The sequence below is a fragment of the Blennius ocellaris genome (assembly GCF_963422515.1).
Source record: "Blennius ocellaris genome assembly, chromosome: 3".
NCBI lineage: Eukaryota > Metazoa > Chordata > Actinopteri > Blenniiformes > Blenniidae > Blennius > Blennius ocellaris.
This window is the reverse complement of record NC_137652.1, coordinates 7,948,063-7,964,495: the sequence shown is the minus strand read 5'-3', so window position 1 is coordinate 7,964,495 and position 16,433 is coordinate 7,948,063. Positions and strand designations below refer to the sequence as shown.

General features: G+C 41.0%; 1 protein-coding gene across 1 annotated transcript in view; it reads left to right on the top strand.

The window, feature by feature from the left end:
- The window catches only part of hhip (hedgehog interacting protein), a 30,251-nt gene extending 18,786 nt beyond the window's left edge, over positions 1-11,465 (top strand). Inside the window, exons 9-13 of the mRNA XM_080520775.1 lie at positions 643-766; positions 1,591-1,736; positions 2,606-2,687; positions 8,771-8,919; positions 9,142-11,465. Coding sequence (XP_080376901.1) covers positions 643-766; positions 1,591-1,736; positions 2,606-2,687; positions 8,771-8,919; positions 9,142-9,338 — 698 coding nt within the window. The 3' untranslated portion in view covers positions 9,339-11,465. The remainder of the gene's footprint in view (positions 1-642; positions 767-1,590; positions 1,737-2,605; positions 2,688-8,770; positions 8,920-9,141) is intronic.
- The last annotated feature ends 4,968 nt before the right edge of the window (positions 11,466-16,433 follow it).

Here is a 16,433-nt window from a genome sequence, read left to right as displayed (position 1 = left end):
TCTAACAATGCTTGCCTACTGCTGGCAAGAAACAAATTACTGCTATTAGTTCCTAATTATATGGAGCAGGTTATCTTTGCCACAGTGATGTATATTTTGATGACATAAGTGACTTTTCAATTCATTTCAAAATGTCCTTTCTTACCGCAGACCACCTTTCACCTGGCCTGATGCCCAATTTAACCAGTTGCCTATACTCTAAAAGGATTACAGTTGGAAAGGGAACATACCACATCTTAGAATGTATTTCCACTTGCCAAGACAGCGGTATTCCAGAAAAGTGCCATACGGTCCGAGCATCACGCTATTGAATTAGAGGTTAATATGTTCCCACATTCAATAAAGACATATTCAAATCTAGACGTCAAGAAAGACTTTCCCAATTATGTTGTCCCAATTAAATAAGATTCATTCTTTTCATTCATAATGCAGAAACCAGGGTGAATTTACAATGTTTATAACAGGCCTAAATGAAAATATACACTTTAAAACACATTATTGGTTGTTATAATCAGTACTTTTTGGTTTCAGTGATTGTGATGATATTGGTTTTATGTTAAACCTGCATTTTCATAGTGGTACGGTTAAATGACATGCAGTCAGCCTTTAAGCAGTGTCCTATACCTCTATGTCTCTTTGTAGAAAATGAGCCTTCTGTCTATGACCTGCAGTCCAGTGGAGGAGCGCCACCTGTGGGGGGCTTCATCTACAGGGGCTGCCAGTCCAGAAGACTTTATGGAAGTTATGTGTTTGGAGATAAAAATGGGTAAGTTGACATATAGGCTTACTTTTCTCAAAAAAGTAAGTATGCTAGACATTATGCATGCATAATATTGGGAACCTTTATTAAATCTGTCTGGCATCATGTACCCTTGGTGTATGACTCATTGTCTCTCTTCTCAAACTGAAAGATCTGTCCCTTGCGTCACTATGTGCCAATGTAAATACAATGTTCCGTCCCCGTTCAGGAAAGTTAGTCTCATGTTACTGTCACCACTCCACTACGGCTTATTGAGTGAAAATGGAGATTAGAGTTCCTGTCTTGTGCTGTGTGCACACTTTTCTTTGGTGTGTAAATCATCCTCCTTTGCTGATGTCAAACTGGTGATTGAATAAACAAAGGAAGTACATAGTGTGTGTGTGTGTGTGTGTGTGTGTGTGTGTGTGTGTGTGTGTGTGTGTGTGTGTGTGTGTGTGTGTGTGTGTGTGTGTGTGTGTGCGTGTGTGTGTGCGTGGGGGGGGGGGGGGGGGGGTACTACCAGTGGTCATTACGATTTCAGGACATATTGTTGAGGCCAAGTGAACTGAAGGCTCCAGCGTAATGTTTGTTTTCAAAGTAGAAGCGGAGGTCTCAAATAACAAGATGTGGAACATGATGAGCAAAAGGAAGACGGGTCACTGAACCATGTTATGTCGAGTAAAAGTTATCCATGTTTCCAGATATCAGTTGTGACTTGGACAGCACTGCCAAGTTCAACTGTACCTTCATCTGTTTAGTGATTAATGTGTATGGATCATACAAAACACTCTACGCTATGTCCACGCTACACAAACAATACTGACCTTTGTTGTGTGTTTGCTTTGCCATAGTAATCTACGGATCCTGCAGAAGTCATCGTTTTCAACGTCAGCAGGTGGTGAAGAGTGGCAGGAAAAACCTCTGTGTCTGGGCTCCTCTGGCTCCTGTGGCTCCATGCTTGTTGGACACATTTTGGGTTTCGGCGAGGATGAACTGGGTGAGTGAGCTTCCAGTGTGACACCGACAACATTTCTCATCTCAGATGTTCTGCTTTTGCCTCCTTTCATTCACAAGAGCGACAACTTTGATACACAAAGTGATTGAAGAGTATTGCTCTGTGAACGGTTGAAACATTGTTCACTTTTATATGACTGGTGTCAAAACATTTTCTTTTGAAGTGGAACTAAGATCGTCTATTATATATCTGGGATCAACAGTTATAGGCTAAGAGCTATCATGTATAACCAGAGTTGAACAAACTAACATGATACAAGTATGTTTTACTCCTGAGGATTTACTAAATGATTGTCTGTCAACCCCCTGGCGTGAGTGATTAAAGCGAACACATGATGTGGATCACTCACACAGTGATGTTCCATCACATTCATTGCCAGGTTTTTGGGAGCTGTCATTTGATCATTTAAAGATTTCTGCTTTTGATCATGATTTGCAAAAAAAAAAATGTGGATGGGGAGTGGGCATATGTCCCAAAATAGGGGCCCCATAGACACATGTTTACAATTTGTCTCCTTATGGAATTTTCTTTCAGGCTTGTTCCTCATTAAATTATCCGCCTGGTTCCCAGTCATGAGTATCCAATTGTCCTATTAAACTCTTTCTTAAAGTCCTTTGGCAAGTGCAGCATTGCAGAAGCCTTGGCACCACCCATTCTACTTATCCTCTCTCCTTTCATCCTCTTGTAATGGCCTGTTTCTTCTTGTCTCCTGTCTTTATTGTGGCACAGGGATTTAGCGCATTGTATGGCAAGGAGAGACGTTATTTATTGGGACAAACAACTATGCTACACATTGAAAGCGTTGAATGGAAATAGCACTGATGCCACTTTTCATGTGTATTGTATTGCAGGTGAAGTCTACATATTGGCAAGCAGTAAAAGCCTGGCGCAGTCACACAGTGGGAAACTCTACAAGCTGCTCGACCCTAAAAGGTACATATCTTGGAGTCTTCACCCATTTATAATTTTGGCAACTCAATGAACACTCCCTCTGTTTTTCGCTTTCATTGTTTTGTGATTAGCCCTGGATGATTTCACATACAACACAAAGTTTGATACTCTTCACTGCAGTTTACTGTCACCAAGCCCACGTTTTACAGCAGTGATGGCTTGTCTTGATGTTTTGTTTTGGGTTTTTTTTGCGTCACACTACCGATACTACACAACCTATTGATGAGATCATACTGTTTGCAAGTTTTAATAAGATGTGAAATGTTCAGATTCCTTGGCCAAAACAAATGTTCAGCAGTAACTGCAAAGTAAATATAGCGCTGGTGTACTGGTACCTGCATTATTTTTAAAGAAGCACATATAGCAGTACGTGATATTCAGAAATATGATGTTGTCAAGGTGTCAGGTTCGGTCAGTTTCGTCTTTGAATTCAAATGTTTAATTTGGCATCATGAGACAAGTGGCTAGAGGATGGAGCATACATGTGAGTTAGATGTCATAAAACAAATACATGTACATGGCATATAGCAGCGTCATTATTCTTGTCGTATGCATCATGATAGTAAAAGACATGAGTGAAAATGCAGCCATGATAATTCAAAACAGGTGCATATGAGATTCAAATCGATCCCCTTGTAATGTTTCTGCTCATGCTTCGATGGGCACGTTGGTGGAAAGTCGAGAAAATGTGATCTTTTACAGTTACACCATTCCCTCCAAATAAGTTATATGGTCACATCAACTTCAACTTGCAATGAAGATACAAGAAATGTCCCAAATAGATTATGTTTGTTACTGTGAGATCAGATGTGATTGAAAGAGACGGATAAAAGCAGACGAGCCAAGTCAGATTGAGAAAATTTGCATGCCTCTGAATCACAATAGAAACATATCCAGCGCTGATTATTCCTGGGTGACGACAGTGCCACCCAGGCATTAGCACAATTAATTAAACCGCAGATGTTTCAAAGGGGCCCTGGTGGCTCACTCCATATTTATGTTTTCTGGCAGGACTGCTGGACGCATTTCTCCCTGAGAACAATTCTTTCCACCATCAACTGGACTTGTTTAGTCTGTGCGGACCCTGTGGTGTTGGAGTCCTGACTCCTAATACTCTCTGGCTTCGTTATTAGGATCTTGTTACAGGGAGGATGAAGAGGGGGTGACAAGGGGGAGTAAATGGGGTAGCTAACGTGTCTGACCTCAGCACGTTATCAAGTCTGGTGGTCCTCCCCTCTTTTCTTCTCCATACTGCAGGGACATCTGGACCCTGCAGCCCTTTCAGACGGAGGTTTGTTTAAGAGTATGGTGGTTTTTGTGGTCTGGTATAGCATCTAGCACTGTGTTTTGATCAACTGTGTGTTTGGGAACATGGAGGCGGAGGGAAAGAGGAACTGTTAGGGAAAGCAGCGAAGGCTTACAAGGAAACATCGGCCATAAAATCCTTCAGCAGTGTTTGTGTAAACATGTCCTGGCCAGATGACTTCATTTCTAGGTATTTGTTTGTCAGTTGGAGTACCCCTCCAATAATAAATAGGCCACCATGCATTTTGAAACACGCTGAATGTGTGTGGTGTGAGTGATTGTGGATTTGAGAGGAAGAAAAAAAAAGTAAGAAAGCCTTTGTTGTATAATAGTGCAATTGAAATATTTGACACTATATGGTTTCTATATGGCAATAGTATTCCTTGATTGAAAGCTCTGATGTATTTATTAGTGACTGAAAATTTGGATTTGGATTTTCCTCAGATTGTGGAATAATGTATCATTTATTTCGATTATCAATAAGGTAATACAAAGTTATGTAACATACATATCAAGAGAGGATGAAGGAAGAGAAGGCAATCCCATTTTATCACGGGGAAATACAACATATTGTCATGTTTTGGGGGCAACAGTGTTCTTTATCTTTGTTGCCCACAGTGTTTTGATTTTGAAGTCTCAGTATGAGTACAGTAACTGAATAAAACTTTCAGACTTCAGTTTGATTGTGTTTTACTCTGCTCATATACTGTAGGCAAGTTTGGCTACTTTTCAGTCCCACTGAGACTGCATTTAATAACATAATTACTTATGCAATGTGAGCATTACACATTTGCGAGGAACAAACCTCCTTTTGGGAGAGAAACATGTTAAATAAATAAAGATATGATATAGTAACAACACAAGGATTCATTTCAGCTCGTTGCTGTGTATACGTGTGTATCATGGGAGTCATACAGTAAAGTTGCATGTTTATCATATCATAATTCAAAAGACCCACGATGCCCTTGAGCTCTGCAGTTGGTTAGAATCCGCCTCGCTTGTACAGTTGGTCTCTTGCAATTGCCTAATTAACAGATAGAGCCAGACCTCCTGCTGCTTTCTGGTGTAAAATGCAATTTGCCTTTCTGTTTGTTGCAGCCCCTCACCACAGAGTAGCAGGGGAGGCAGTGTTATGAGGGACATTTCACACATATTCAGGTTTTGTCAGCTGCAGGCTGGACTGATTGAATTACAGTGAGCAGAGACCTTAAAAAGACACAGTGAACTTCAAATGGGGTCCTGGGACCTTCTTTATGAACTGCATTAACCTCGGCAGTCACAAATCATTGGATGTGCCGGGGACGGAGACCACGAGTGCTCATTTGTGGATATATTTATCTGTATGTGTGCTCTTCTGTGCGTTCTGTGTGTACAGATATAAACCGTGTGGGTGGTGGTTAAGCGCGCACATACACATCTGTGAGCCTGTGTGAGTGCGCGGTGCCCTAGCTCCCAGCAGGCTGCAGGAAAAAAGCCTTTTCTTTATTTTCCTATCCCTCCTAAATCTTCCTACATCTCTGCTGTGGTCCTCCCCTTGACAAAGCTGCTTGCCAGTCCCACTGAATAGCCCTGGCTCCTACAATACACAGTAAATTTCTTGCACAATTAAAACAAGGAATGAAGCTACAAAAGGAGCCCCCAAACAATGGAGTCAGATGACAAAACTGCAAAAGAGACCACACTGGGCCGTTTGATTAAGCCATTGTTGGGGTGCACAATGTACACCACTCCACAGCCCTTTTCTCACATATACCTCATGTCAATCAAACAGGCCCTGTGAGCTAACAAGCTAAACACACATGCACTCTGACAAAACACAATAATTAAACAGACCAGGAACAAATTTGAGGCAGAGCATCCACACTCCTCTGACAGAGGAAATATGAATGGATGCCAGCGTACGTTGATGATTGGCCTAATACTGACGTGAAGAAAAAAAAAAAAAAAAACCTTACTATGTCTTCTCATGACAGCTGTGAGGCCATTCCTCAACTTGAATGTTTATCTCATTTTTCATCCAGTTTGAGCCTTAATTATGACATGATCTGCTTTTTATGTGACTATGTGGCGGCAGTTGTTGTCATCATCTCTGTGCTGTCGCCTTCTCCCACTCCCTCGCTCTCACACTTACGCCACCCCTCCCGAAGTTGATAAATTCCCACAGTGGCTGTTGACCCAGCTGCCTTTGTCAAGTGGCGCTACCAGCAGGTGCTGTTTTCACAGCCACCCTGGCAGTCGTACAGACTGTTTAGTAGCGCTGCTGACCCCTGCCTGCTATTAACAGTGTTAGCTACAGACCCCCCAATTCTCCGGGGACTCTTACTCTTTCTCTCTCTCCTTCTCTTTCTGTTTTCTTCCCTCCTTTGCTCTTTTTTAACTACATGCAGCCTGCAACAACAAAAGCCAGCACGGATGGAGTCTGGAGTTGGGTGCTGATGGGAGCATGGGAATCAAACCCCCCCCCCCCTCGAACACACACACACACACACACACACACACACACACACACACACACACACACACACACACACACACACACACACACACACACACACACACACACACACACAAACGTATAAAGTCATACACAAACATTGTCGTATCGTCACTGTTTATCAGGTGGTGTTTTAGTCACACAACATTTTTCAAAGTCAAGGTAAGATAAACAGTCAAATAAATACGTTATTTCGAGCCGACAGACACTGGCACACCCAGAGACAATAAAAGAACATACCGGAGTATTTATTCAAGGAAAATAAAACAGTGCTCAGAATACTAGACCATCAAGATGTGAATTGACTGTCAAACGAATACTTGAGATTTACTAAGTACAGTATTTACAACATTATACTTTTTGTGTTTACTGATTAATATAGCTTTGACTTCAGCGTACCATGTGCTGCCCAGCCATGATTGATGAGGCCTCTTCTCCCAAGGACTGAACATTGCACACACACACACACACACACACACACACACACACACACACACACACACACACACACACACACACACACACACACACACACACACACACACACACACACACACACACACACACACACACACACACACACACACACACACACACACACATTACTGACCTCCCAGGGTCTCGCCTGTCACACCAGCATTGGTCCACAGGAGTCCCCTTGAGGTTATCCATACATGTCTGCAAATATAGTCACTGTCCGATGTTTTTCCCTCACTACATTAGAAATGTTTACACGTACTTATGTCCACTCTCTCATTCACAAATGCAAAAACAGAGTGTGTGTGTGTGCGTGTGTGTGTGGGGGGGGTGGAAGGGGAGCAGGCGCTACCCAACTGAACCTGATTACGCACTAGCTGTATTATTTCCAGATTTGTGGAGCGTGATATGAAATAATTCGGTTTCAGCCCATTTGCTGATGTGCGTGTGTGGATGTTTGTCTTAATATGGAATGATCACATGCGGACTTGCCGCATGTGATGTGGAGACGTTTGTGTTTGTGTCTGTGTGCATTTTCCACGTTGTGTTTATATCTGTTGGAACCCTGTGTTAGCCATGTGCATTGTTACTCTCTTTAAGTAGGAAGAATGGAGGAGTCAAAACAATGAAAACAGACCATTTGACAGGGGTGATATCAAAGCTGTTTGGGTGATCTTACGCCGTAGATCCAAAATGAACTCGCATTGACAAATCATTGGAGAAATGATACACCCCGCGTGTAGGTATATACATAAATATTTGCTGGGATAAAGTCATAATTTAACATCATCTAAATGCACTCCACTTCAGATGTGCTTATGTTACATGTCAGCTTAAACCGATAGCCTTGAAACTCCACAGAGACCACAACATAAGGTGACAGATTTGTTGGCCTTCATGTTGTACCATTGGAAAATATCTTTACAGTAAACAAATGGTTATAGCTGTCACGATATATCAAAATTAAGTGTGAGGTGTTTAAATGGAATGCATTTCCTCCAGTGCGATCACAAATCACAGTATAGTATTACTGTGCAACTCAGCCAATATGCTTTGGATGGATGTTTTATTTTTTTTGTCTGGCCTTTACTTTTTGTTTAACGGGACATTTTCAAAAACTTTTCAAATAATTTTGCACGGAACTTTGTGAAAGCTGGTCTGATGTATGTTGCTGGGTTAAACTTTCAAACAGACACATATAATTCAGTGCACATTAAAGCACAAGTAGGACAGAAGGAAACCATCCATTACGAGCACAATCAAACAACCTGTGGACACCGGAGGACTAATGTCTGTTTTGTACATGATACCAGATCTTTTAGTTGATGCAGCAGCTGAACACAGAACGAATGCAGTGCTGATGAATGGGTAGAATTTAAACAACACATCACATAAGTCTCGACTTGCAATCATCTTTGTTGAAATACAGTAGAACTACACACCATTACGTCACACGTCACTTTCCTTTGATAAATCAATCCACCCGGTTTACAACTGTAATTATTTCCAGTGCAATCATTGTCTTTGGAAGTAAGCTCAATATTTAACCTGCATTAAAAAAAAACAAGGTCATGATTTTGGCATGTGACCTTTGAGGCAAAGTTTTAAAGAGGTTGAAATGTTTGTGTTGACTCGTAATTTCACTGTGAGAGAAACAACAGCCCACAGTACTCTGTGTGATGATATCAGACAATTCATCTCACTCTTCATCCTGCGACCTTTGCCATGTCATGTGATGCTTCTGTTTTCCACATACTGACTTTCCCTTTCCCTATAACAACTGTTGCAGGCCACATGCCCCCAAGGAGTGCCAGCGTCAGGTGGAGCCACCAGAGCTGCTGATGACAGCTTGTTCCAGACACTGTAAGAACGGACACTGCACCCCCACCGGCAAGTGCTGCTGCAGCCCGGGCTGGGAGGGCCCTCTCTGCAGAGTTGGTAAGTGCACTCCTGCTTCCTTCTGAGTAGTATCATCTGCACCAACATCCACATGTTGCATAGCTCTAGTTCTAAATGAGGCTTCGTAATGCATGTACAGTCAGTCTGCTGTAGCTTTCAATATAAATCATTGCACGCCATGTTTTTCTGACTTCATTACCCAATGAGACAAATTTCCAGCTCATGTCTTACTTGATGTTTGATCACTTCCTGTGACCGTAGCCAAATGCGAGCCAGCCTGCCGTAACGGAGGAGTGTGCATGGAGCCTAACAAGTGCCTGTGCAAGAATGGCTACTCCGGCGACCAGTGTGAGAAGAGTGAGCGGGGAATGCCCAACGACCAGGAGAAAGATGGCATTCTGGATCACATCATCGACGTGACTTCATACCTCCTAGATCTGACCAGCTACATCGTATAGGGGTGTGCAGAGGGGGGCTGATCCCCACCTTCGTCCTCAAGTTGACACAAATCTACCTATCACCACCAGCAGACTCGAATGAGGTGTCCTGAATACGGCCTCTTAATCTCCCTCACACTCACAGAGAAACACAAACAAATACACAAGACCCCCAACAGACTGCTTTTGATCCATGTCGCCACACACCAAACTCTTCTTCCTTTCACCTATAAGCTACTTGCTCTTGAGCACCAGGCCTGGCATCCAAGCCGTGTTCACGTTTCAAAGAGACCTACAGACAGCAGCGAGTTGATTGACAAGCATGGCCAAGTTATGGAAGTTCCATTAAGACATTTGCTCTCTGGTTCTGGAAACGCCTGCACACAGCTGGCTTCACGGAAGCTCCACAGGGTTAGAACTATTCTAGCCCAAGACTTTGAACATTTCTAGAGCGGGAGGGGGCTAACTTGTTGCTTTACTTTAAACCCCCCAAATGCGGGAGTTTGAAGCTTTTCAGAGGAGACAGTTAATTGTTCAGCAGTTCATTCAAGACTCTAAATTTCCATGAGCTTGTGATGATGCTCCATCAAGAACAAAGCAAAACAAACGTCTGCACATGCAGACTTTAAAGGAACATGACCTGTGGGTCATCTAGAGCCTGCAGTGCCTTGTGCTTTACAATTCTAAAGGCACTTATACAAGAAAAACCATGTTGTCTCACTTGTTATAGCAAATCTAGTTTGTGGGCACGTTGCTGTAATAGACAGTTGCAGTATACAGTATGTGTAATTTGTTTTGCGACACTCACTTTTCATCAGTGTACAGAATCAATCTGCAACCTACAGACTGTTAAACACCTTAAACACCGAAGGGAATATGGCAAGAGTGACAAGACTGAACTTTAATGCCAGTTTCATGCAATCTGAGCAATTTTCTGCTCTCGTGCACTGTTTTAATTTTTGTTAATTCACTTTATTCTTCAAAATGAATTAAAACATGACAAATGTAAAAGTGCAATGAGAGTAGTTTTACACTCGCACTTCCACGCTATCGCAGGAATGGTTCACCACACTCCATTCATTGCATCACACCCTGAACTCCAAACTATAAAGGGAAGAGATAGTACAGTGATGTATATTTCCAATAGAGCTTATCTAAGTACTACTTAGCATTGCAAAAAAAAAAAAAAACAAACAAAAAAAAAAAACTATAGCATTACTATTGTTTATCATAGAGGAGGGTTTATTTTTTTAAGCGTAATAATATATGGGAGAATATGGTGTCTATAGAAAGCAGTTTTACACTAAGCTTTTCAGTTCATGTCATTTCATGTTGTACTTATATATGCAGCTTTTATTAAAGACACGTGAGGATTTTCTTCTTTTCTTTTTCTCCACATTTTCTCCCCGGTGTCATTGTAATGCATGCCTGTGCCCGCACGGAGTAATTCAGAGCAGTTTTGGGAGTCCATCTAGCTACTTCTTCCCTTGATACATGGTCACATTACGACTGTTGGAGATGTGTCTGTGTTGTGACATGATCAAAGTCACTGTGGAAGCGGCTCCCCATCTGTGGCAGATCTTATCTGTGGAGAGCAGATTTGAGATTAATCCCCCCCCCCCCCAGGAAAAGAAAAATGTCAAAATTGAATTCTCTAATGAGCATCTGACTCCTACAGTGGAGTCAGAAAACGTTGGAACACAGGCGGGGATTGTGTGCGCGTCTTTTCAGAGGCCACACTGAAGTTCAGAGAGACAACTCATATACATGCATGCCCTTCTACTTCCAAAGCCACAAATCATCCTGTGAGAACCACTGCATCTGATTGCTTGCCATTAAATTTCATGAAACACACCGGCAGTTGCATTTTGCTGCTTCGAAGTCAAACGGTTGTCATGTTGTCCTGCTTCAATCTCGATAAGCAAGTTTCAAGAATCATGTGCTTCAATTAAAGTTCCGTGTCCATCAATGCCACACTTGCTGTTCATCTCCTGCTTTACTCGTGAAATAAAATCAACTCTACCTGGACTTTGATGAATCAATAATGAAATTCATGCTGTAAAATGGAAAAAAAAAAAAATCTTTTTTTTTTTTTTTTTAGCACTTAATGTGAAAGTTGCATTGTAGCTGCTGAGACGGCGTGGTGTGAATAGAATAACCATTTTCATTATTTAAGTAGTTATACAAATAAAATAATTATTTAAGTTCTTTATGTTGTTTTTACCATTGTACTGTATGTGGCAATTTTTTTTATTCCTGTATTGTAAATAAAACTAGGGATAACTTTGTTTCTCTTCAGAAATATCAATATGTCTATTAAAATTTATAGCATGTCTGAAAAGTGTGTCTCCTTTGCTTTGAGCTTATATCCTCCTTTTGACACAAAGTTTACAATTTAATGCTTGAAAGTAAATTAATATCAATGTATCGCTGCGGTCACCAGACACTCTTAGTGCTTTTGCAAATAATTAAGCTGTGTAACATGAACTGCTCACTTTTACCATTAATACACTAGTAACTATTACTTAATAGTCGATTACTGTTATAAAACTTATAATGCAGACACAATTACTAACATTTCATCGAGGTTCTCACTTGTTACACTTGTGTCTTACTTGTTGTCTTACTGAGCCAGCTGTTGCCTGATGTTTGCCAGCCAACACACTGTGGTGACTAGCAGCCCTGAATTCATTTCAGTTGTATGCTGGTTTTGTATTTGAGTGTTTTGTTGTTGGTTTCACCCATCACCATCATCAATTAATTTCAAGAATGGGCCAACAAATAGCCTCCCCTCACAGGAGCTCATGCAGTTGTATTTTTTAGTTAAAATTCTGAGCAGGCAGTCCTAGAAATAAAGTAAAATACTTTCTCTCTCTTAACTCTGAGAAAACAGTTAACTGTTGCAGGGCTGCAAATGAAACCGTAGCTGAGCTTTTGGTGAAGACATGACCTGTCGCCAAGGGATGATCATTAAATACAGGAGAAGTATGCCCTTGGCTTGAAATAGAGAAATTATATGGTAAGCCAGCTGCAACGTTTCCACTGATGGTTTTCCCTTCAGTCAGGTAAAAAGAGAGAAGGGAAGGATATTAAGAAAATATTTGAACTTAAACCAGAGCCAATGTGGCAGTGGATCTTCCAGTTTTCCCTTCGTTACTGCAGTCAACGGAAAAGCCGGGGGCAGATTTGACAGTGAGGAGCGAGCCGTGTGACGGCTGCTATGTCGTCATGCAGCGTCATGCCGTCGCCCAAAAGCTCAGCCGTAGAGCTCAAACAAAGTCCTGCGCTCTGTTTTTCGGAAGTACACAAACACGTCGGCACATGGATAGCCACACACGCAAGAGCTGCTGCTGATGGCAACATTAATTTCCTTCTCCAAATACCAACCAGGCTTTTGTGTTGTATAATGATAAGTGAGAGGAGACCACCCACCTCACTCACTCACCCACCTCACTCACTCACTCACTCACTCACTCACTCACTCACACACAGACACACACACCGACACAAAAGTGCACACGCTGCCATATTTAGAGTAATGCGATACTAAGTTGTCTATGCAATGTTCACATCCAATCAAAATCGCATGAAATGGAACTGTCCAATAGCACTGCGTGGTCCAGCATATATTTTAGTTTATACACTATCTGTGGCATGAATCATTACTTTCATTTGGAATAGTTTTCTTTTTCCTTCCCAAAGGGCCCTTGTCTGGCTATCTTTCCCAAACAGAGTAACCCAGTACTTTGAATAAACATGAGGAGCCTGTATACCAAATATTTGTAGGACTGAGATGGCTGGAAGTGCATGCTATAATATTGTATACATGAGTGAAGGAGTGAGCGCAAGCAATACTTATAGGGTAAGAAGAGAAGCCCTGCGGAGGTAGAAAACAATAGCCCTGATGAAGATGAGCCACGTCATTTGTTTTCAAATCCAACGAATCTGTTATGGTGTGTACTTGCATTTGTATTTGGTGGTAACTTGGTTGTAACTCATGCGTAACCTTCACATTCACGTTAAAGTGATTCATTGATGCAAGCATCTGAGTTGAGGTTCAAACTCATTAACAAATTAGATGTATCAGACTGTTTTGAAGTTTCAGTGTGTGTTCAGTCTGCCCGAGTTTATGTGCACAGTGTTGTTGTGTATTACTCAATGCTGTTTTTGAGGTGGTAGAGAAGCCTGATGTCAGTCTGAGGCACCAGCTTCAACTGCTCCTCCGGGATATTAAACCTTCTGCATCAAGTGTGACTGCTCCTCTTTTCTTCTCCTGCGTGTGCTGCTTTGGTTTGGTGATTCATTTCAGACTTCGCGTCTAACTACACGTCCACAAATGAGCTAACAATGGTGCAAACACCCCCCGTAGCCATTTTATCCCTGAGTTTATTTTCTGTTTTTCCAATAGATGATCTTAGTTTAATGGCATATGTAATGGGTTTGCATCAGACTGCTCTTTGATGCATAAATCCAAACTGCCCAATGTGATTGCCAATGGCATTTTTTTCTTTTAACTGTTAATGTTGAAGTTTCTTTTCTTTTGTGTTTCATAATCACAGCCTTATTGCGATGTTTTGGAGAATGTGACATCACCATATCCAAAGGCTTCTGGTATTCTTAAATCAAAGAAGATGTATTGACCATGAGTGTGGTTTGTGAAAGAATCATAGATGGAACAATAAAATAAAAAAATAAGAAAACGAGTTGTTTGTCTAAAGCAGTTATAAAAATCTGTGTTGAGAGTTGTTGAGAGAAAATGGAATCACCAAAATGGAATAAAGGTTTTTTTTTGTTTTTGTTTTTTTAAAGAGGGAAATCTGCAACAGTGTCAGGCCAGTTTTGAAAATTAATGAAAAAGCTAGCTCATCTCCGTGAGTCAAAGTCATTTATTTCTATTGCCTCATACGCTCTAATTGGATCTTCAGTTGACTGGACCAGTAAAATTAAAATGTAATAATCAATAAAAACAACCACAAAGTCCATGTATCCCCTTTGTGTTTAAGGTAAGAAGAACTTCATGAAATGATTGTTTATATCACTTTGCAAAATCTGAAAAACAGTTTCAACACCATACTTTTTACAATGAAATGAAAAAGAAATTATGTCAAATACTGAAACTCAATTTCTTTATTTCTTTATTTCCTGCTGATATTTCCTTTAATATATATGTGTGCGTGTGTGTGTGTGTGTGTGTGTGTGTGTGTGTGTGTGTGTGTGTGTGTGTGTGTGTGTGTGTGTGTGTGTGTGTGTGTGTGTGTGTGTGTGTGTGTGTGTGTGTGTGTGTGTGTGTGTGTGTGTGTTTTGGACTTTACAGCCTCTCTTTGTGATTCTCTGTTTTCTTGTGGATTGCGTTTAGTCAATTGGATTTTTGGTTTTTGGTTTTTGCTTGTTTACGATAAAGATGAGCTTCTGTTTGACCAATTAGACCATTAGATATTTTATGTGTTACATATAGTTTCTCTTCTCTGATCTTCAGACATGTACACAATCTGAAAATAATCATCCATAGTTCAGTATTGCCTAACATGCGCGTTGTGTTCAGAATGAAATCCCAGGAAAGTTCATCATAAGAAACCTCAAAATGACAGCGGTTTGAAATTTGAACCTGAAGACTATTTTGAATTGAATTCACATTTGTCAGAGGTCAAACATTCAACACAGAACAATCTGAAATGGAAACTACAAATAAAGTGTTTTGTTTATTTCTTTCCCGTTTATGTATGTATGTCACTCATGTCAGTTTACCTAAAAGCGTTGGACGGCGTCAACATAAATATTTGTGCTTGATATCCAGGACCTTAATATTAAGACGACGCCACAAATGTCAACTTGAAACGACTTTAAGAGTTTTATATTTCTTGTGAGCTCTGAGGAAGTTTGGTATTTATTCTGCACAGGTTGAAAGCAGCAGCATTCTGTTAAAGCGCATCGTGAATAAATAAATAACTATTCAGCTTCTCTTAAACTTTAGGTTTCTTGGAGAAACAACTGCAGGTTCACATGGAGACTTAGAGTATGCAATGGCAAAAACAGATCTACTAAGATCATTTCACACACAGCAACTGAAAAAGCATTGACTTTGGTTGAAATGTACAGTTTAATTTCTTTAAATGTGATGAATGGATTGCGATGTATTTAATTTTAAATAGACCACTTTCATTGAAGCCTTTCTTTTCTTTTCTTTTTTTAACAGGGTTTCCCATCGAATTCCCTCCTTCGTCAGAGCCACATTTCAGTCCATTACATTGAATGACTCCTAATGTTAGCACTTCCACCCATGTCCACACATGACACTTTTCTGGAAACTCTGTGAGACATCTCGTCAAGTCTTGTTTGACTCTCACTGCAGCAGGAATAACTGTTTCCATGGTGATCTAACCATACTTCCCACTTCACCACAATACCACAGAGCAGTGGTAATCACTGGTAAAACATACAGTATAATGTGCATTTCACTGACTTTAAAGTCATGTGCAAAGCAGTATGAGGTCAATGTCTTGTGAGGGGATTTCTAACAATTTTTATTGATCATCTACATCAACATGAGTGTTTTTTTTCTATTCTGGCAATCCTCCCCTGTGGTTATGATTATAAAGCATGGCCCTCCCAGCGACTCCAAACGATATGTAACGACATCGGACCTGTACTGTGTAAACATCTGTTTCAATGGTTGTGCGTCTCTTTGTGTATTTTGTTTTCCTGTACGTGTTGCTTTGCATTCTTCGTCGATCCTCCTGCTATATGTCTGGTTTTGTCACACCTCGTACTGCACACACACAGTGTATTTTCCGACCTCGCGTGTTTACTCAGGTCTGACTCGGTGAGCCCGAACGCTGAAACACGCGACAGAGGCAGCCTCAAATTCCCTCGTCAGTGATCACTTACTAAAGAAGACGTGTTTTCCAAGCAGGCTGCTGCTACTGCTGTTTTTCCTCTTCCCTCGCTAAACTCTCAGTTTATCACATGAAAAAACAAACCGCAGCCACCGACCACCTCGGAGGAGGTTTGAGTGGATGGAGGTTGTTCACATCGGTTAGATAGTTTTATTATTGTAGATATTCTTTATTTTGTTTTGTCATCACTCTCACTCTGCTGTCTTTACACCTCTGCTATCTC